This window comes from Podarcis erhardii (genome assembly GCF_964252035.2).
Source record: "Podarcis erhardii genome assembly, chromosome: 5".
NCBI classification, from domain to species: Eukaryota; Metazoa; Chordata; class Lepidosauria; order Squamata; family Lacertidae; genus Podarcis; species Podarcis erhardii.
Genome location: NC_138509.1, coordinates 67,475,890 through 67,489,724, shown reverse-complemented (window position 1 = coordinate 67,489,724; position 13,835 = coordinate 67,475,890). Strand labels below are relative to the sequence as shown.

Genomic DNA, 13,835 nt, shown 5'->3' with positions numbered 1-13,835 from the left:
CAATTTGTTGGCCTCTCTGAAGGGATAAAGGGTTGTATCCAATGCAGGACTTTTGTTTCCTCTTATGCCCCTGCTCTCCCCAGCCCTCCAGTGCTGATTTTGAGGGTGCAGAGGGGGACTGGAGGGAACAGGTGGGGAAATTATTTGTATGCAAAGAGCTGAAGCATTGGCTACATCCCAAAGTCTGCCATTTTCAGTAGAATAGGTGTAGTGGTTTTCCTACAAGGGCAGACTTTATCTTGTGGGGGTGGGTTAAATAGAAATCAGTCTGGAAACTGGTGGCAACAAGGTGGTGCCCCTGGATAATTGGGTAATGATGGGTTGGCAATGAGCAGCACAACTGGGATTGTACTTCCATAGCTGAGTATGTATCTGTGTATGTGAAGATACTAGACCTAGAAAAGTAAGGAGACAAGTTTAATAGAAATTAATAATACTCACCAGGAAGGACTCAATGTAATGGAATCACAGGCATCTTAAAACTGGAGGCAGGAGAATGAAGCCTTGAACTAGCAAACTAAAATTGGGAGAAATAACATTTTAAATGAATGAAAAGCAACACACACGGCAGTTTGTGTGGGATGGGGACTCTAACAAAAGATTGCAGAAGCCTAAAGATAAATAAGAATGGAATAAAAAATAAGTAAATGGTATTTGTTGGAAAATAGAAAGGGACTGAAATAAAAAGGAACAAATAAATCATGTGAAAACGGAAACAGAATTGAAGTAACCTGAAACGATACTATACTGAGCTCTCTTAAAGGTTTACAAACTAAGAATGAACACAAATTGATTAAAGTACTGATTTTTTTAACTGTTATGAAAGAGACAGTGATTCAGAAGGGCACCAACACCCTTCCCTCACATCACTGTGTTCGGAGTGCCCTGTGAAAATAATTCACTGTGGTTAAAACATAGACCTGTTCAACAAAATGAAAGATTCCACTCCCCCACCCACTGAGGCCAAACACACACGCTCCCCTGCTCAAGTTTAGGGTCTTTCTCTAGTCAGTTTGGTCACTTTAAATTGAAAAGGGCAGTGGTTTGGGGCACCCGAGTTCACAGAACAACTTTAGCAAGGCCCTGATCCACCTTGAGATTCCTTATTAATGATGCAGTCCCTCCTATTTGCTTCGTAATTTGTACTGCACATGAAGGTGATAGACACCCCTACCAAATACTGCAACTCACAAGCACAAATTATGTAGAAAATGTGATTATTATGTAGTATGGTATCTTCAGAAAAAAGTAAAACATTTTTTTAAAAGAAATACACAGTTGACTAGGAATATTTGGCAGTTTTTCAATGCAGCATCATGTAGAATACTGTATTAAAATGTGTGGTGAGTTTACATAATCAAGTGCAGCAACTCAAGCAAAGTTAAAATAGAAAAGTTCCAAACTATTGTTTTATATATAAACTGTATACTATTTTGTATATAAATGCATAAACACGTGAGAAAATGTTCTTGCAGAAACTACAAACATTAAAACAAACAGTTGCGTGATTCACTGAACAAAAAGTGTGTTTCTACCAACAGTTTTAAATTTACCTGTCACATTTACCTATCACATATGATATGACAGCCATCTTCAGATATCTCAAGGAAGAGGGAACAAGCTTGTTTTCTCCTGCTCTGAAGGGTCGGACCCGAACCAATGGCTTCAAGTTACAAGAAAGGAGATTCCGACTAAACGTCAGGAAGAACTTTCTGACAGTAAAAGCTGTTTGACAGTGAAATGGTCTCCCTCGGGAGGTTGTGGACTCTCCTTCCTTAGAGGCTTTTAAGCTCAGGTTGGATGGCCATCTGTCATGGATGCTTTAGCTGAGATTCCTGCATTGCAGGGGGTTGGACTAGATGACCCCTAGGGTCCCTTCCAACTCTACAGTTCTACTCTACAGATTTAACTTTCTTATTTAAAATATTTTTATACTCTCCTTCATCAAAATGATTTTGAAGTTTTATTGTTTCAAACAAACAATAGTTAAAGATAACAAAACAAGAAGCTGCAGTTAAATTATTATTATTAATTTAATGGAAGCCAAACCTGCCTAGCTTCTTGCACTTGGTGGAGGAGGAAGGGAGTGTGAGAGCCAAAGGCCCACTAACATTCATTCCCATCACAGTGAACTATGGTTCATCATGATGTCTGAACTGGCTCATTAGGTATAAATAGTTGCATACAAACTTTTTTCCCCTTTTGCTGGGGGCTGTTTAAAATTCCTCTCATGTAACTATTTGCCACAGATGGATCTTTGGCATTATTTCAACTTCTGGATGTGAGGGTGTTAGTCATTCACAGGCATCGCCTTGCATTATACAGTTTGGCCTGTGATTCATTCTCATAGCAGTCTCATGGCTGTGACAAGTGCCATTTTCTGTATAAATACTTTGCACTTCTCTGACCTTTATGTTGTCCGCAAGTGGCACAAATTAGAATGGTGACTGGATGTCATTTCTGAAATAAGCTAATCTGTTTCGTTGATAAACAAAATGGTCACTCATTCCTTTCTACTGTGCAGTTGTTGTATTTGCATATTGAAAACACCTCCCCCCGAATGCTAGTTTAATTTGAGCACTTGCAAATTGATCTTCACCTGGGACACTGCCTCCCTCCTGGCAGCTTCCTATCGAATGCACAATTTAATAATAAATCAGAAGTTTATAAAATGGTATCCACACAAAAAAGAGGAATATATTTGGTTCAGGCTTTTGTTGTTCTTTAGGGACTTCTCCCTTCCCCAAGCCTGCGATTTTCAGCCTGTGTACTAATTTAGTGCCCCTGACATCTGAAAAACTCCTGAATGACCGCTCCCCACTTAAAACGGGGGGCGCCCTTTGCGTGGACACTCACAGCCCCTAGATCTGGGGCGGCTCCATCAGCATAGGCTTGGCTTTGCCTTCCCTCAGGTGGGATACCTGGAGGTCTCCACCTACCTCAGTCAGTTGTCCAATCCCACCTGGGGGAAGCGTTGCCAAGGAGACCAGGCCAGGTAGGGGAGGGATTACCTGCCCACACAATAGAGGGAGGATCTTACCTGGGAATCCTCACTTGGCTCCAGAGCTTCTCCCACCCTACCCACCCTCAATTAATGTCTTATTTTGCAGGTTAACTTTTCTTCACAGGTTTTGCAGGTTAATTTCTCTTCACAGGTATGCGGGCGCTGCTACGTTAAGGTTGCTGTTAAAGGGCCGGAAAGGAATTTCCCTGCATTGGCAGGTTTTGCCTTTCCCGTAGCAAAACGTCACAACTTTGGCAGTATCAGGCCTTGGGCGGAATCCTTTAGTCCATCTTCCTCTTTGCGGCGGTGATACCAGGGTTCCCCGTTAAAGGGGTTTCTGAAGGGAAGCTTTGACCGTACACCGAAAGGTCGTCATTGCTCTCCCCTGCGGTGGCGGCGTAACGGGGGTGGCTATCTCTGCTTGAATATATGTTCTCCAGAGCCGGCCCATCCCCCCACACACACACACACTGGATAACCCTGATGCTCCCTAGGTCCCCGGCTGGGGACTGGGGAGGGAGAACGCCCAATGCCTGAGCCAAGGTCTACCCACATTTGAAATTTAATAAAGTTGTGGCCAATTTAATCCCATAGCATGTTGTCTTGAGTCGTTATTCCACATGACGGGGGGGGGGACCGCTCGGGATCTGGGGACTCTGCCTGTCCACGCAAACAGTTCCCAAGTCCTAAAACTGCAGGCATCAAATGTCACCTGGTGAGAGCAGGATTGCTTATAGGATTACATCTAGTTCACACACGACATTATGACATGATCACCACTTGAAAAAAGCCATTAAATGGAAGAGAGATTGTGTGGTATGCTGTTCATGGGATTCACTTCCCACAAGGCTTCAGTAATTTTCGCCATGTCCATTGTGACATCTTTGCAAGAATGAGGTGAAAACTCCTGGGATGAGGGTAAGCTTCTGACATGAATGGCTTACTGTGTAGGGAAATTTGGGCTTACACTCCCATGTCCTGTGCATCCACTGTGCTCCCACTGCTGTATTTTAATTTGGTATTGTGTACACAGCCTTGCGCCCTGTGGCAGTTTGAAGCCACTTCCATACCTCTTTACTGCATGGGTGAACTTAGCCCTGTACACATTGCTAAACTGTTAATTGATTTGTTCCTATTGAAACCCCTTTGCTTTCGTGCTTCTTCAAGTATCTCTAGAACACCCAATTGCTGCTCTGCTTTTCTGGCCCCTATATAAAAATAGCAGGATTTTAGGTATTTGAAAGCTACTATGACATTCTCCCTTTTCTAAGCTAAATATGCCTTTTTTAGAATTTTGACCCATTATGTTGCCTACATGGTGGAATCCAATGGACCATGTAAATATTTGTCCAAGAGGGCTTTGTACTTGAGTTTTGTAAATGTAAATTCTCAACTCGGGCTATGACATGCATTATAAGATGTATTTTCTGCACCCAGACATTGCAAAGTTGGGGTTGGGCTGTCTTTAAACTATAGATTCAATGGCAGCAAAAATCAACCTTCTGGGATTATTATTTACTAGTTGCACATCTCATAATCACACTTTTGTGCTTCTCCCCCCCCCAAAAAAAGTCTGCACAAGATATTTGTATTTTCCTCTAATTTCACAGTTGGACAGTCTCTCCATTACAAAGATTTCTAATCACAGCTCAGAGCTAGCATAACAATCTATTGTGTGTGTTGTTTTTTGCCTTCTAGAACTCCTCATTTCCAAATGCCTACTAGACTGGAAGTTTTTTAAATGTGAAAAATACCCTTCAGAATATTGCAGTTCTTTCCTTCTTTATTCCTCCCTTACTCTACATTAGACAAACTTAAGTGAAGCTCTGACCAGAAGTCATGCCTAAAAAGGCAGCGTCTTCTCATAAACTTTGTCTATGTGAGTGTTGGTGCTACTGTTTGGTACACTTTGATGTTTGTGTAGTATTTGGTTCTGATTTAAAGTCAGTCCTATGGAAGTGAACATAGTAAATTATTCTAACTTATTTTTTCTTCTAGGACCACATGGTTATGAGATTTAAAGTCCATTATGCCTCCTGCCATGGCAGATGCCCTGGACATCTGGGCAGTAGATTCACAGATAGCAGCTGATGGCTTAATATCTGTGGACTTCCTGCTTCCCACTGGAATATACATCAGTCTAGATGTCCCACGTGATGCCACTATCAGTCTTATAAAACAGGTAATACAGAACAGGTAAAACTGGCTTGCTCTTAAAGTGTCTATTAGCTACTTCTCATTGAAGTGCATTTTGTTTCTCATATAATTTAAGTGTTTAGAATAATATTCCTGAGTATGTAACCTGATTTAAATTTTGTGAAACATGACTTAGGGGTCTGGTTTGAAGGGCAGATCCCTATAAAACATTAGCTTCTACATCAGCATCATCCCATTGTTGTTTTCATGCAAGTGTGCGTTCTTGTAACTATGTTGGTTAGAACTAGGCTGCATTCAGACAGTATTTTATTCCATTTTTCCAGTGGTTCCTTACCTGATTTTTTGTGATCTTTCACATGGATTAAGGAACATTTATGGAAATCTATGGAAATTTTAGGGTTCATTTCTCTGTTAATCACTTCCAGAGAAAATTAAGATGCAACCCTGGTTACCTGGAAAATCCTGTGGTGTGATTTCCCCGTGGTTTTCATGGGTCATGCCGTGTGATGAAATTTGGAGCGGCATTCCAGCATACAGTTCTTTCCCACAGTTTTCATGGGGGAATCATGGGGGAATAGAAACGCGCGCACGCGCGCGCGCACACACACACACACACACACAAATGATGACACAATTCAGTGTAACACCAAACCCACTCGTGCGAATGAGATTTAGTGTGTCATGGCAGTAGTATATCAATAAAAAAACCCCCAAAACAGTTCACAACACAGCAAGTATTGCAGTGTAAATGGAACTTTAGAAAGCAGGACAGAAGTGCTAGCATTATAACCAGGAAAGCTAATGGAATAATCTTCATGTCTAAATGCAGTTCTAGTCACCCCCATGGACTTTACAGGAAAGAATTCACAAGTACAGGAGGTGACCTTTTTGCGCCCATCCAATTGATGTGTGACTGCCGATGTGTGGGTCCTTTTGGACCCAGAAGAGAGCAAGATGGGAATGTAATGGGAGTGGGGCAGACAGTGGCAGGGCAAGCTGATCAGGTGCCTGCGCTGCACGTGTGCCCTGCGCCCAGGGGTATGGCCAGCTGCCCATAGGGGCAGGGCCAGCTGGGGCAGGATGCTCCATGGGGTCTCCAAGGAGTCTGCCTACCCTACAACTGGGGAAGAGGCAGCGGGGAGACCGTTTGGGGCAGCGTGGAGCCTGTGGGTGCCCAAGCCACTGCGTCACTCTCTGGAGGCCCCACGGTGAGTGCCACCCAGCATTTTGTCACCCCCCTTGGGGGTGACACCTGGGGTGGCTCACCTCCACCGCACCTCCCTCCCCCCACCCCTGGGATCAGGGCATAATGGGGATATAATGAGGAAGATCACGCTTATGCGTGCTCCGCCAACATGGGCGGGCAGGGCGGGCAGGAACAAAACCCCATGGAAAACAGCCACCACCAGTAGTGTGTTATGGGGCCCTGGGAACCTTGGAATCTGCTTGCTACATATTCTCTTACTAGTAGACAGATTCTTTTTTGCCAAGATGTCATTTGTTTAACTAGCTTACTGGCTGATAGATGCAGAAATCTTAGTGGCCCATAAGTTCTACAACTGGCCTGAAATTGATGTCCTTTTCAGATGCTTCATGGCCAAAACCCTATAACAATCTTGCCAAACCAGCAGTCAAAAAAAAAATACAGAAGAACTAACTTGGGAAAGAAGTCCCACCTCACCTCTTAGCACTTGTTTTTATTACTGAAACATGAATAAAGACAGTGACATGTGTACCTCTTTACTCTTGACACTTTGTTCCAGCACAGTCTTTACAGCAGAGAGAACCAGTTTTCTTTCAGGACCAGTGATTTTTAGTTTTAAAAAACAATGGCTGTATTCATTTAAAATAGATGAATGACCTACCACTATTCTCTGGAGGCTTGAGTCAGCTGTGTTTGATTGAAGTAATAATAATAATAATAATAATAATTTATTATTTGTACCCCGCCCATCTGGCTGGGTTTCCCCAGCCACTCTGGGCGGCTTCCAACAAAGATGAAAAATACACTAAAATGGCACATATTAAAAACTTCCCTGAACAGGGCTGCCTTCAGATGTCTTCTGAACGTCAGGTAGTTGTTTATCGCTTTGACATCTGATGGGAGGGCATTCCACAGGGCAGGCGCCACTACCGAGAAGGCCCTCTGCCTGGTTTCCTGTAACTTGGCCTCTCGCAGTGAGGGAACCGCCAGAAGGCCCTCGGAGCTGGACCTCAGTGTCCGGGCAGAACGATGGGGGAGGAGACGCTCCTTCAGGTATACTGGACTGAGGCCGTTTAGGGCTTTAAAGGTCAGCACCAACACTTTGAATTGTGCTCGGAAACGTACTGGGAGCCAATGTAGGTCTTTCAAGACCAGTGTTATATGGTCTCGGCGACCGCCCCCAGTCACCAGTCTAGCTGCCACATTCTGGATTAGTTGTAGTTTCCGGGTCACCTTCAAAGGTAGCCCCACGTAGAGCGCATTGCAGTAGTCCAAGCGGGAGATAACCAGAGCATGCACCACTCTGGCGAGACAGTCTGCAGGCAGATAGGGTCTCAGCCTACGTACCAGATGGAGCTGGTAAACAGCTGCCCTGGATACAGATTTGACCTGTGCCTCCATGGACAGCTGTGAGTCCAAAATGACTCCCAGGCTGCGCACCTGGTCCTTCAGGGGCACAGTTACCCCATTCAGGACCAGGGAATCCTCCACACCCACCCGCCTCCTGTCCCCCCAAAACAGTACTTCTGTCTTGTCAGGATTCAACCTCAATCTGTTAGCCGCCATCCATCCTCCAACCACCTCCAGACACTCACACAGGACCTTCACCGCCTTCACTGGTTCTGATTTAAAAGAGAGGTAGAGCTGGGTATCATCCACATACTGATGAACACTCAGCCCAAACCTCCTGATGATCCTGAAGGAAGTTTGTTTAAGCTGAAGTAAGGGCTTGCATGAGTGATACAGAAACACCTACCTAATGCTGTGCGTACAGTTGACAGAGGTCTTACTTTCCAGTGAGTGGGTTTTGTGAACAAAGCATTCTACTGTTACAGTCTCTATGCTTATTTGCAGCTATTATGGAAGGAAGCACAGAGTTACCCTCTGTTTCATCTTCTTATGGAGATCGACTCCTATATGTTCTCTTGTGTGAACCAAACAGCGGTACGTGAAGAACTGGAAGATGAGACACGCAGACTCTGTGACGTTAGACCATTCCTTCCTGTCCTTCAACTAATTACAAGAAGCTGCGACCCAGGCGAAAAATTGGACTCTAAAATAGGTGTCCTCATAGGAAAAGGTAAACATTGGTGTTCTTGGCTGTGGAGATGGAGATACAGCACCAAAAGAGCACTGAGGTGGATTGAAATTAGCCTGAAAGCATTAAAAGGACTGGGCTTAACTATAGTAAGATTAACCCCAAATAAAATTTAACATGACCATTTTCTGTCCTTGAATGTGTATCCCTCGTTCTAATTAACTATGAAAAAAACACCCAAATTTTAATAGTTTTACATAGCATCATAATTAAAGTAAATACCATATTGAAGAATGCATTCAGAAATCAATTGTATGTGTTTCTGTGTTAGGATGTTACAAATGTTGGATAGTGATAATGTTCTATTAATGATGTGCCTACAAGGTATGATGGATGCACGTTAATATGTACACTACCCAGTAATTGGACTGTAAATAACTCCTATTAATTGGATATTCTTTCCTTAAAAACCCATTTTAATGATTTTCACCATCAGGTATAATTGAACAGGCTTATCTTGACTTAAGATAGAAATGTATTAGACACCAAACTTCTACTTCTTCCAGTGCTCCACAGGCTTGGGGCAGTCTTTGTTGTCAAGACAAAAATTGTGGTTGTAAGGATCTCTAAATCTTGTGTTGCATCTTCATGTAAGGTCAGCAACAATTCTCTGCTCTCTGTCACAGCTCAAGTTTGCTACTGAAAAGGATGGTGGTGACTTGTCTGTAGGGCTCTATGGTATTCATTCAGGGGACCTCAGCAATACAGCAGCCAAAGAATACCTTGGAACTAAGAACAGGGTGGAAACCTCTACACACATCTGCAGCTCCCAAAATTGACAGGGAAGCTGAGGCTCACATACTTTTTAGTGATGGCAATGACACACCTGTCAGTGATCAGTGGAAACACAGTACAGAAATATCTGTTTTCATATGGTTTGCAAAAGTGAAAGTAAGGTTTATCGGTTTCATTGCTTTTCTCCCATGGGGAGTTGTACTTTTGTTTCTTTGGTAAATGATATCCTGCCCCTGGGTAGGTTTACAGCATAAAATTAAAACACATGCGCGCGCACACAGAGACATGAGAAGTTTTAAAGCCTCCACATCTATGGCAATTGAATGCAGGAATAGGCCCATGTTGTGTACTCAGCACTCGTAATTCCACACTGGTTTGTCTTACGGTCTATCTCAGACTCAGAGGCCTATAAGACCAGTTGCATGATGGAATTTATTTTATGCATACAGTTCCCTACATCAGGGGTACCCACTGCGGTACCCAGGCATGCATTGGGACCCTTGAGGTCTTCCATGGGTGCCCGTGAAGCCTCTGACATTCCCTTTCCTATTTCCTATTTGCTTTTCAAACCTCAGATTAATTCTACTGTATCTGACTTTTATCCAGGACCCCTGGAAAGGCAATGTCTTTGGGTACACCCTCTCTCAGGGGAGTGGGGAGAGAAATGACTGGGACTTTCATAAGCTAAAAAGTCCAGATGTGCCCATGGGCCAAAAAGGCTGCTGACCCAATGTTTGAGTTGGAGCAATTCCTTGTAACCAGGTGCTCCTCATGTTAGCGGTGGTAGTAACCAATCACTGTGAACATGCCTTTCAAAAAAGAAGGGCAAGCCAGAGAAAATCCTCTTTTTCTACCATCTGCAGCAAACTGCATGGGAAAGGAATATCTTTGCAACAGCATTAGCAAAGGCCGTAATTGCGACTTTAGCATTTGAATAACCAATATGTTTTCTATATGTGTATTTAAAATTCTTCCGGATGTTCTGATTCAGATCCCTTTAAGGCAGCGCTAGGGTGAACCTCAGGTCCAGGGGCTGGATACAGCCTACAAGACCTCTCTGGGCCTTTCGACTCTCCCTTGCCACACCCTTTTACTGGCTGTGTTTTGCACCACAAGTATTGCTCCCCCATAGCTCTTAAACTTTGTTAATTCTTCTTGTTTGCCTAGACCAGCCTTTCTCAACCTGTGGGTCCCCAGATGTTGTTAAACTACAACTCCCATCACCCCTAGCTAGCAAGACCAGAGCTCAGGGATGATGGGAGTTGTAGTCCAACAACATCTGGGGACCCACAGGTTGAGAACTGCTGGCCTAGGTGGAGAGTTGAGAGGGTCATGCAAATGCTTGTAGAAACTTGCCTGTACAAAAGTAAGCTTTACATTATTTTCTCTGTTGGCTTTTGCCTCTGGTCCCACCCACCATTGGCAGGCCAGTGGTTGTCTTGCCATATACAGCTAGAAATTTACTTATTGAGGAATTCAGAAACTACAAGTCGTAAGAGTATAAGGTGACCCTGCCGGATCACGCCAGTGACCACTCTGGTCCAGCATCCTGTTCTCACAGGCCAGCCAGATGCCTGTGGGAAGGCTGCAAGATGGACATAAGCACAACAGCACTCGGCCCACCTGCAGTTCCCAACAGCTGGTACACAGAGGCATAATGCAGTCAGCTGCTGTTGAATTTTTAACATAATATTTTTTTTTCATGCTTGCAATTTGCAAAGGGAATGATGCATTTTATGTTGAAATTAAAAATAATCAATAGGCAGGCCATGCTTCCCATCAGAAACAATGGCCAGTTGTTAGTTCCTGGCACAATATCTACAAGTTCTGTTTAGCTTTCAACAGCAAACTGAACCCTAACTTGTCTGCGCTGACAATGGCTTCTACTGACGCACAGAGTTCTTTTATAGATTTTTGTAACTGATTATTTCGAAAAAGAATGACTGGGCAATTTCCCCTGTTTTGAACAAAGCAAGTTCTCTGGTTCTTTGTACTTCTCAGGGTAGAATTAGTTATTCCTCTTCAAACCTGCTTGACCTGCGCTTTATGCCATGTGCTCCTCAGTGAAGGCTTGTGTTTAAACACCTTACTGTAGTTAGTTATTACTAAAGTATTAATGGAAAATGTAATGTTCCTCTTCCCACACCTCCTGTACTTTACTATGCATATGTAAGGTGCAATTCATAACCTTTTGAATGAGCAGCCTATATCAATTTTGCTCTTTTTGCGTCTTTTTCCTATAAAAGTCAAAATACTTATCCAAGTACTCAGTCAAAATATGATTTCAGTGTTCCGTGGAAGACAAAGTAAACCTATAGCTGTGATTTTAAAAAAATAAATAAATCTCAGACTTCCTGAGCAAAATATTCTACATGGAAAGTTCAAAATGACAGCTGTGGTAGTATCTTGAATGCTTGTGTGTGTGTGTGTGTTTAATGGAGTTAGGGTTTTTAATGGAAAATGTGGCATTGCATTGGTTTGTGTAATAACACTAAAAGAAGAAACAACTTTTTGGGCTAACTTAGCTAAGTTCAGCTAAATTTTACTCAGAGTAACCCCATTGAAATTAGTGTCTTGCCAATCAGAAGGTCGGTTCAAATCCCCGCAACGAGGCGAGCTCCCGTTGCTCGGTCCCTGCTCCTAGCAACCTAGCAGTTCGAAAGCACGTCAAAGTGCAAGTAGATAAATAGGTACCGCTCTGGCGGGAAGGTAAACGGTGTTTCCGTGTGCTGCTCTGGTTCACCAGAAGCGGCTTAGTCATGCTGGCCACATGACCCGGAAGCTGTACGCCGCTCTCTCAGCCAATAAAGTGAGATGAGCACCGCAACCCCAGAGTCGGTCACGACTGGACCTAATGGTCAGGGGTCCCTTTACCTTTACCTTTACCTTACCCCATTGAAATTAGTGTCCATAATGGAATTAGGCCCATTAATTTCAGTGGGTCTACTCAGAGTAAACGTTAGTTGGCCGTGTGGTGCAATGTGATTCTTTGCCTCTGACACTTTAACAAATATGTATTGTTTAATTAAATCATTTCAGGCCTCCATGAGTTTGATGCCCTTCAAGACCCAGAAGTCAAAGAATTCCGGATTAAAATGCGGCTAATCAGTGAAGAGAAGATGCAGTCACTTGTGGGGCTGTCTTGGATGGACTGGTTGAAGTACACTTACCCACCGCACCTAGAGCCAGCAACACAGGAAAACCTCCAAGATAAACTTTATGGTGGCAATCTAGTTGTGGCTGTTCATTTTGACAACTGCCGGGTAGGATTATTGGCCATAGTTAGAAAACACTTCCACAGCTACCTCAAGTAATTTCCACTTGCAAGTTGCAAAATGTACATTGTCAAACACTTGGAAAGTTGTCGCTGTGAGATGAATAGGTGTCTTCTAATAGCTCTGAACACATTTACACACAGAGTAATGTGTGTAACATCTATCTATGTCCAGTGGTATCTGCCCTATTTAAAGTACTGTTTGTTTGCTTTATTAAGCTATTTATATACTGTCTGTCGTGCAATCATTTCAGTACAAATATACAAATACAATAAATATTCAGTACAGATATACAATTAAACAGTATATAAAAATATATACACTGTTAAAATCAATTCCAATCGAGCAGTCAATAAAAAATAAACTTTATACAGTGACAAGCTGTATTTGTAACACTTAGTTGACCATGTGGTGCAATGGCAACAATTCTTTCGTTGGGCCTAAAACAGAGTCCAAACAGAGATAATAGACATCTTGCATAGCTTTTGATGGATGTATTTGAGTTGGTATGGGCTTTAAATCCTACCTTGTGCACCTTGAATGGACCCAGAAATGAGCTATCAACCAGTGCAGCAGTTTTAAAGTGGGTTATATGAGATCTAAATTGAACCTCAGTCAGTAATCTGACTGCTGAATTTTTGACCAGTTGAAGTTTCTGAATCATCTTCCTGAAGGGTTCCAAAGCATGAGATTCAATGTATGCCATTAATCTAAAGTCTATTTTGACCTTTACACATTAGTGTTTAGAACATTTTATATAAAAAAAAATTCTATAGAAACACTGTGTTTGAGGTCTCCTTTTTAAAAAAATGAATTGCGAGGGCCTCTGTATCTGGCAGTTAACTTCAGGGAAAGTAGCTTTTTTGAGACAGATAACTTTTGAAACTGAGAAAATATTGAATTGATTTTGACAGACTTCTTCATTATGGCTATGATTTTCCATTGCAAGGTTTGGCTTGCTACCAGAAGGCTGCTATATAAATAGGCCTGTAGACAAAAAATATTATTCATCATAAAATGTAAAATGAAAGCAGGCATTTGTAAATAATTGCTTTTGAATTCCTGCATCTTCTTAGTGTGTTCGAAAAAATAAAAGCTCTGTATGTACTCTTATAAAAGCATTTTTGCACAACATAATAGGCTCTGTGATGAGGATCCATGTGAAGAAACGTATTTTATCCTGCACAATTGCGTATTAAATAGTAAAATGGGTACCTACACCTACCAGATTTCTTTTTATATATAAATCAGGAAATATTCTTATTAAAACCTATATGGTCCATAGACTGGGGGGTTTATTCTCTAAAGTAAAATGAATTACTTATATTCATTCATACTTGAAAGTAATAGCTATTACGTCTT

At 42.4% G+C, this 13,835-nt stretch overlaps 1 protein-coding gene across 6 annotated transcripts in view; it reads left to right on the top strand.

Moving 5' to 3' along the window:
- The window catches only part of PIK3CB (phosphatidylinositol-4,5-bisphosphate 3-kinase catalytic subunit beta), a 108,791-nt gene that overhangs the window by 62,698 nt on the left and 32,258 nt on the right, over window positions 1-13,835 (top strand). For all 6 annotated transcript variants that reach the window (XM_081861517.1, XM_081861518.1, XM_081861521.1 and 3 more), the window contains 3 exons: window positions 5,003-5,186; window positions 8,220-8,445; window positions 12,238-12,461. In XM_081861517.1, coding sequence (XP_081717643.1) covers window positions 5,034-5,186; window positions 8,220-8,445; window positions 12,238-12,461 — 603 coding nt within the window. In that variant the 5' untranslated portion in view covers window positions 5,003-5,033. The remainder of the gene's footprint in view (window positions 1-5,002; window positions 5,187-8,219; window positions 8,446-12,237; window positions 12,462-13,835) is intronic.